The 8,604-nt window shown below is 36.0% G+C and overlaps 1 protein-coding gene across 14 annotated transcripts in view; it reads left to right on the top strand.

The window, feature by feature from the left end:
• The first annotated feature begins 538 nt into the window (after window positions 1-538).
• LOC102585802 (ABC transporter I family member 11, chloroplastic) overlaps window positions 539-8,604 on the top strand; it is a 19,672-nt gene continuing 11,606 nt past the window's right edge. For 4 of the 14 annotated variants that reach the window (XM_006364966.2, XM_015304245.1, XM_006364965.2 and 1 more), the window contains exons 1-10: window positions 539-771; window positions 875-920; window positions 1,965-2,044; window positions 2,248-2,407; window positions 2,521-2,654; window positions 3,030-3,144; window positions 3,261-3,347; window positions 3,485-3,533; window positions 4,726-4,810; window positions 6,089-6,219. In XM_006364966.2, coding sequence (XP_006365028.1) covers window positions 668-771; window positions 875-920; window positions 1,965-2,044; window positions 2,248-2,407; window positions 2,521-2,654; window positions 3,030-3,144; window positions 3,261-3,347; window positions 3,485-3,533; window positions 4,726-4,810; window positions 6,089-6,167 — 939 coding nt within the window. In that variant the 5' untranslated portion in view covers window positions 539-667 and the 3' untranslated portion in view covers window positions 6,168-6,219. Of the gene's footprint in view, window positions 772-874; window positions 921-1,509; window positions 2,045-2,247; window positions 2,408-2,520; window positions 2,655-3,029; window positions 3,145-3,260; window positions 3,348-3,484; window positions 3,534-4,458; window positions 4,574-4,725; window positions 4,811-6,088; window positions 6,220-8,604 lie in introns of those variants that run through there. The other 10 variants (XM_006364967.2, XM_015304247.1, XM_015304246.1 and 7 more) reach the window with 10 other exon arrangements.

Here is an 8,604-nt window from a genome sequence, read left to right as displayed (position 1 = left end):
GAAAATTGTATATATACATATATTTTCGTTCCCCTCTCCCAGATCTCGCTCGCCACTCTCCCAGATCTCGCTCTCTCACTCGCCTCTCTCACTTTATACAAAAACGCAAATGTATAAAATGCGTGAAAATTGAATATATACATATATTTTCGTTCCCCTCACCCAGATCTCGTTCGTCACTCTCCCAGATCTCGCTCGTTCACTCGCCTCTCTCATTTTATACAATTGATCTTTTTGTATATGTATACCAAAACAGATTATACAACTGCTTTCTTTTGTATATGTATAGCAAAATATACATATTTATGTTTGCTATGGAGCACAATTATGCAAACTTTGCTATAACATACAAATATGAATTTTGTGTTTGCTATATGTGAAAGTTGTTCAAAAGATATGGTAATTGGTAATATATAGTAATTGGTATTTGGTAATATATATAGTAAAGATTAGTTATGGTAAATGTTGTTACTCGTTTGCCTGATTTTTGTAATGCAATATAGTGATCAATAGTAAATGATTAATATTAGAACTTTCATTCGACCCGTCCACAACCCAGGAACCCAACAACACAATCTAAATAACCCACCTCAATTGCGGCGCTAACGTCCATCTCCCCCAATTTTCTCTGGTTACATTTTTGTTCCTTAGGCTCAGAGTTCAGAAAATGGGGAGCATTCCACTTCCCTCGTTGTCTCTACTAATTTCCAGTTCCAACTCCTCCATTTTTGGAAGATCATCAACGTTTTCCTATCCTCCCGGGCGATTCAGGTGAGTCTTGCTCCTTCTTCCTTATTTTTTTTCTCCGGTTCTTACTGGAGGTGGATCCTATAATTTCACAATTGTCAGCTGAGTTTTCTCATTTCTATTCCAGAAAGGCGGAAGCACTATCCGTTTCCTGCGATTACTCCTGTTTTGAAGTAAAGCCCTCTTAACTTTCCACTTTTCAATGGGCCATCATTTTGTACGGTTTTCTACTATATAACTATATATTATCCTAATTTTAGTAAAATTGATTCATGTAAAGTTCAACGTTGTTTGCTTGCCTACATTTACAATTTTGATTAACTGAATATTCACCTACTCCATAGTCACGCTATAATTCTTCGCAGAGGTATTTATTTTCTAGAAGTGTAACTCTCTGTATCCCGGTTTACTCTTTTCTTCATTATTTGTTTGCTTTCTTTTCTCTGGGTTTATTTCATAAACACTATGGGGGATACTCGATAGCTCCGGTTGTTATGAATTTGCTAACTTCTTAGGTTAAGAGGTTTAGTCTATCTGAAGGAGTTTGGTGGTATTTGAGCTTTTCTGGAACTTGATAACTATTGCAGGCGCTTTTTATCATCTGTATACGAGCAGAAGCAATGGATATATCACAGGCTTCCTCTTTTTTCTCTTCTTCTAGATGACAGTAGTGGCTAAGCCAGTAATTCTGATAAGGGGATTCATAAAGAAGAAAAATACAAAATGGCACGCTGATTTGTACCTTTCTACTCTTATGTGTAGGGAATTCGAGATCTTTTTTGAACAAGAAGACATAATTTTCACCTATTTGCCTAGTTTAACTTCGTGATGATTGAATCCCCTTCGTAGCGTATGGCTCCGTCACTGGACTGGCGGAGAAAGGAGTTATGTTAATTAGGTGGTGAGACCTTATTCTGTAACATATACACTCTTTAACCAAAAAGTCATTCAACAACTTTTTTTATTAAATTCCCAAATGATTTCTCTTTCTTCAATTTTCCTTACCCTAGATGTTAATAAGTATTAGAAACATGGTATTCCTGATAACTCTAGTTCCATCAGAACTTACAAGGCATGCAACATGCTGAACTTGAATTCAGTCAGTTTTCTCTTTATAATTTATCTATTTTGTCTGTCCAGAATTATTGAACATATTGTGGTTGTATAGTGGAGGTGGTAATAATAGATGTGGAATCTTTTTTTTTATGGGTTTGGAGATAAGGGATGTCTCTTATCGACCTCCAGGAACCAAGATCGATCTATTGAGTCAAGTCAACCTTTCCATCCCTGAAAAAAGGTACAGTCTGTTGCTAAAATTCAAATGCACTACATTCCATTACTGCTGTAGAAGTCCTTTGTCATCTTTCCAGCTGATCCTGGCTAAGAGCTAACTAGAGATTACATTGTTCATTTCTTGATTGGATAGAAGCACACATGAGATCAAAATCCAGTGTTTCATAAAATTTGTGAATATCCTAACTGTTAATAATATATGTAAAGACATATCAAGCTGTCTACGGAACAGTATCACTATGAAGAAACTAGAATCTCAAATGCTGATATGCATTTGAAGAGGCTCTCTGTGGATTTGACATGGATCTTTTGTAGTTTTGGCTTGATATTTGGACGGAGTGGCAGTGGAAAAACTACTCTATTGCAGGTGTTCCTTTTGATTTTGTCTTTTGTATTCAAATTCATTTTAGTTTTTCTCCTTTCAACCTCCAAAAGGTACTTTGTTCAGGCTGGTTTTTATCTTTGACCTTCTCCATGCAGCTGATTGCAGGGTTAAGCAAACCAACGTCAGGTTCCATATATGTGCAGAGATATAGTGATGATGATGAACAGATTAAGTCTCCTGAACCCTTACAACCTGAAAGAGTTGGCATTGTTTTCCAATTTCCTGAGAGGTACTCATTTCTTGACTGTGTGTTTCATGCATTGTCAGGATTTTCTTTGCGACACAATGCAATTTTAATCTTGAGGTTCATATTAAACATAATGCATTTTCAGCTACTGTTTTTACTGAAAAGACAAAAGCTCCTCCAGTTATCAATTTATTCCAGGTGCAGATTGCATGAATCATCAGCATTGCAATTATCTAAACACTATTTGTTTACCTCTTAATTCTGGTATTATTTACGTAAGTATAGATTTATATATTTACATACATATTGGTAAAGCGAGTATTGCATGTGTTAGGTAGGAATATAAAGTTAAACAGTTCTTTTTGGTTCCAACAACAGTTTATTTAACTTGATTTTGTCTGTTTCACTGTTCTACAGATACTTTGTTGCCGACACTGTTCTTGATGAAGTTACATTTGGGTGGCCAAGACAAAAGGGTGGCCTACAATTAAGAGAGCTTCTTGCTTCTAGACTTCAAAAGGCCATTATGTCGGTATATTCCTTTTAAGTGTGATTTAAACTGTCATTTAATTTTCTCTTCCAAATGAGAAAAGCTTGTCTACTTTCCAGCAAATTATGACAGCTTTTTATGTGGTTGATAACTCCTAGGTTGGTCTAACAGGAATATCCTTGGATAAGGATCCCCATTCATTAAGTGGTGGCTACAAACGTCGGCTAGCCCTTGCTATTCAGTTAGTAAGGATTTCTCATCTATGAAAAATAGGAAGTGTCTATGTGCATTTGTATAAACATGCGTATGCCTATTTGTGTGCAAAAAATTATTGATATTTTGATTGATTATCTGTCTGTTAATATGTTTTCTCTTTGCACAGGTTCAAACACCAGATTTATTAATATTGGATGAGCCTCTTGCCGGTCTTGGTACGAAGAAGCTTTCTATGATCTACTTCATTTTGTTTTTTTGGATTACCTTTTTTTTTTCCTTTTTGATGTTTTTCCCTTATTAGGTATTTGATTATTCATCAGTTTGTTATTCTCCCACATACGTATGCTTTTAGTGCAACAAGAGTTCTGGTTTTACAGAACAAGAATAGTTGTGATTTCTAGGTTAAAGTTGAAAGGGTACAGAGGGAATCGATATGCCTGCACAAGGATTTTACTTTTGTTATATTTGATGAACAACCCTTTTTCTCACCATGGTTGTTGAAGTCTTGATTCCATCTCCCATATTCTGTAATCTGAGTAATCTGTTCTTACAAAAGTCCCAACTTGTTATTCTATGACAGAAGCACCAAGATTGTAAACTCTTAGTAAACCCTATATGCTGAGCTGTTAATAATGACAAACAAGCAAGAATAGGACGACTAATTAGCTTTGGTAATATAAAGAATAGAGTCACGGGTTATGCTACCTGCTTTTACTTTATGAAGAATATGCTGAAATATGTAAATCTTTCTGCCATAGAATATTAATATTCTTTGTTAGGTTGCATTATCTAATTCTCCAGAACTAAAGGCAACCAGGGTGGGATCTATATATCTATTTTAGAGGAACTCTTCTTTGGCTTCACTTAAAAGCAATTTTTTTGCTTCTTCTTGTAGAAGCATAGAGTTCCTTGTAGGGCTATCTGATCTTATTCTCCAAATGGTTAAATCGATGTACAAATCATTGTTGTGTTAAAACACTCTTTCTGCTATCTGTGTACTAGCTCTCATATTTGCTTTTGCTAATATGTTACAAGGGCTATTTTGAAATTTTTTGTATAGTTAATTCTTTGCTATGGTTGGTACAAGTGAAGTTCAAGAGTTTGCCGATTAGATCATACCTCTCTTTGGATTGCATGTAGTATAATGGTAGTGAGGCTTGGTTGTGGTATTGAGCAGCGGGACTATGGAGTGAAGCTATTCCCTCAAAGATTTTGAAAGCTTATTTTACTATTTTTTTGTTTGGTATGATATAGCTAGCCTAGTCTATTTTTAAAAAATGAATTACTTGTTTTTAAATATAAATAAGTTATTAGATGGACAATTTTTTTTTGTATTTTTGTCCCCAACTTCAACTATATTCCTAACCTCAGTTTCTAAAAAAGTTCATTGTTTATGAGGGAAATCAGATTGGAAGGCTCGTGCAGATGTGGCAAAATTGTTAAAGGATCTAAAGAAGGAGCTAACTTTACTTGTTGTCAGCCATGACCTCAAGTAAGTTCCTGATTTGGTCCATTTGTTATTGTTGTTTACATATGTTAATTTATTGGAAATGAATCACCATACTAGATGTCTAACATGGTTCACTCGAGGTTTTTATTGATATCGAGAAAATTTATCGACACTTTCTGGTGACGTCGTGAAGGAAGTCATTTATCCATAACTTGTGAACTCTGGAAACTTTTCAGACTCCCTGTCCCTTTTTCTTGATAACTGGGAAATCTGTTGTTTGCCACTTCCAGACTTGGTGGATAATGGGATTTTTCCTCTACCCTACTCCACTAGACTTGGATCATCAGTCAGGATTCAAACTCCTGCCCTGCGACTACCATACATGCCGCATGTACTACCTTTGCCACTTCCTTGGTCACATTTGGTGGTCCCATAGTGATATTAGGTGTCATGATAAAGAAATATTCGTTTACTCTCCGTTTCAAATTGCATATCTTGTTTGCCTTCTACAATTTTAAAATGTAAAAGCACTGAATTTGTATTTTATTGACAATATGTGTGTTTCTGTATGAGGAACAGCCAAAAAAAGAGATGCCTCCCCGGGTCAGCTCAATTGGCAAAGGTTGTGGGACTTGTATCTTGATTCACAAGTTTGATCCCATGCCAAAAGAACTCAGTTCAATGTTTAAGTAGAGAATGGTAGAGGGGAGGGCACATCATCCCAGAATTTCGAAGGTTGCGGTGGCCCAAAGGGTTGGCTCTGGACAGACTTCTTGATCTTAAAAAAAGAAGAAAAAAACAGGCAAACAACAGAGTAATTCTTCAAATGTTGAAAATGTAAAATTTGAGTGTGTCAAACTTTTGATTGTTTGCAATAAAAGGTGAAAACTTATCAAAGAAATGGGAAAACTAAAACAATCAATTTGAAATAGAAGGGGTAGACGATGTAAGGATATGCTTTTACGCTTACACAGTTGGCAATGTCTGAGTAAAGATTAATCAATCAATTGTGCCCTCTAAGCAAAACTAGTTGGCCGGTTATATTTTTCACTGCTACCCTGGAAGGATTCAGAAAACTAGTTTTGGCCACTATCTTCCACAAGTGAGATAGAACTGCATTCAACTCTCAACTTAGCATAGTCAAAAAATGGCATTTAATTGGAAGACATAAATCATTATTTTGTTTATGGTACTTCTATTTTCCTGGCAATTCATTTCTGGTTCTTGATTGATATTTGATGAGATAAATGTACCTTGTGCTCTTATTGTATTAAAAAATTTGGTTCCTTCTCTAATAGCTGCATTGGTGGTTATCTGTAGGGAGTTGGCATCTTTGGTAGATCAATCTTGGAGGATGGAAATGGGAGGAGCACTTAAAAGAGAGCCACTACCCATTTAATACTCAGAACTTATAATGTTCCTAATAATCATTTTCTGATGTAATATATGAGGTATGACTATGCTATGAGGCCTCTTTATCATCATGCTCTTTCAGTTATGGCTGATCTTCATAGACTGGGAAAATGATAAGAGTTCAGGAGTAGCAAATGTGAACAATGCTCACAAGATAAAAAATGACTGATTTTGCATCATTGGAAAGGCCCTTGTTGTGAAAGTTAGGATATGCCTTTCATGTACTCTGTTACTGTATTTAGTGCCTATCACTCTACCAGGCTATCACACAGTATTCTCCTCTAGTTGCGATAGAAGATATATCTACTGATTGATAAAAAAAAGATGTATCTACACAATACAATTTCTAATAGTTAGTAAGTTTCTTTTTTTATTAGTTTATATCTAGAAAGTTAAACTTTGCAAGAAGAGATAATTATTGCAACCTCACCATAATGTGAGGATTCAACAATTTAAAGAACATCTTAGCATTGTTAGCATGATGGACAACTAAATGATTGTATATATTAATGTAATTATATAGTGATATAAATTAGCATGATCATATACATTTGTTGTAGAATCAAAGGAATAAAAATTGTGATAGAATAGCTGATTTGGAGGGATAGCAAGACAGATTTAGAGGGATTGAATAGCAGATTTGTAGAGATAGAATAGCTGATCTTTAGGGATAGGAATGATGGATCTTTAGGGATGTGTAATCTTTATTTCTCTATATAATGGAAAGACTCTCACTTTGAGAGGCATTTCAGCAGAAAATTGACATGGTATTAGAGCCTTCTCTTGGCTGTCTTGTTTCATAGAGTCATCTGTGGTTCCTTCTAAATATTTTTTGAAAATCTTGGTTTTTGGTTGACTGTTCATCGACAATCAGTCCTACCACCTGGGAATTTTGTTCTTGGTAATTCTAGTTGCTTTCTTGAGTCTTTGTAGTTTTCATAGCTATTCAAAAGCATGAATTCACATCACTTTGAATCCTTCGGTGTTCGTTTTATTGGAAAAAATTATTCTTCTTGGGAGTTTCAGTTTCAGTTGTTTGTCACCGGCAAAGAACTATGGGGCCATATAGATGGAAGCGATCCTACTCCTACTGATGCAACAAAGCTAGGTGAATGGAAGATTAAAGATGCTCGGGTGATGACATGGATTCTAGGGTCAATCGACCCTCTTATTATTCTTAATCTCAGGCCATACAAGACAACTAAGGCCATGTGGGATTACTTACAAAAGGTTTACAACCAAGATAATAGCGCAAGACGCTTTCAATTAGAGTATGAAATTGCTAATTACTCTCAAGGAGGTTTTTCTATTCAGGATTATTTTTCTGGATTTCAGAACTTATGGGCTGAATTTACTAGATATTGTCTATGCCAAAATACCTATTGAATCTCTATCAGTGATTCAGGCAGTTCATGAGCAAAGCAAGCAAGGCCAATTTTTGATGAAATTACGCTCCGACTTTGAGAGTGTTCGCTCTAACTTGATGAATCGTGACCCGTCTCCCTCTTTAGATGTTTGCTTTAGGGAATTACTTCATGAAGACCAACGTCTTGTCACACAAAATGCTTTAAAGAAAGAAAATGATGTCACTGTTGCATTTGCTGCTCAAGGTAAAGGAAAGGGCAGGGATATGAGTAGAACCCAATGCTACATGTCACGCCCCGGGCCTACACCCCGGACGTGGCTGACATTTGAAGACCATTGCTGGCCTCAAGCGAACCCTTGGCCTGGCTTACTGACTCAGCGGAAGACTCTAGACAGTAATACAATGATCAAATTGAACTTACTCAAATAACCTAGTCAAATAGCTTAGAATGTTTAAAAGTCAACATTCAACTTGGCCAAAATGGCTACTCAAGTCTTAACATATGAAATAACAATGTAAAGACATCCGACTACTAACTGTCTATGAAGCCTCTAAAACAAAGAGGGATGTCGGGACAGGACCCCCGATCATCCTAACATCTGAAAGACTAAAAACAAATAAAGGAGTCCTCCGGAATGCAAGGAGGCTCACCAACAGTCTCTGAAGGCTCAAACTGGATCAACGAGGCGCTGGGTGCTGATCCTGGTTACCTGCGTCTGCATCATAATAAGATGCAGGCCAACTGGCATTAGTAAATTGAATGTACGAGTATGCGAATTGGAAAGCTAAAGCAAGATATAGGCTTGAAAAGATTCTGAAAGAAACACTTACCTGGCTCTTCTCAACTTCTGAATAACTTAACTCAAATATAAAGCAATAAAGCACATGCAATATATATAAAGCTTATAAAACAGTTGCAACCAACTTAGTTCGTTAAAGATAAAGCAATAACAAACTCAACTTTACTCATATAAGAAAATAATATGGTTTCTGTGGGAGATTCTTTAACTGACAACCACCACTATGAGCCTAAGTGGTGATACAACGTCTTTCCCAC

The sequence above is a fragment of the Solanum tuberosum genome, unplaced genomic scaffold (assembly GCF_000226075.1).
Source record: "Solanum tuberosum cultivar DM 1-3 516 R44 unplaced genomic scaffold, SolTub_3.0 scf00528, whole genome shotgun sequence".
Taxonomy (NCBI): Eukaryota; Viridiplantae; Streptophyta; class Magnoliopsida; order Solanales; family Solanaceae; genus Solanum; species Solanum tuberosum.
This window is presented reverse-complemented; position numbering and strand designations above follow the sequence as displayed.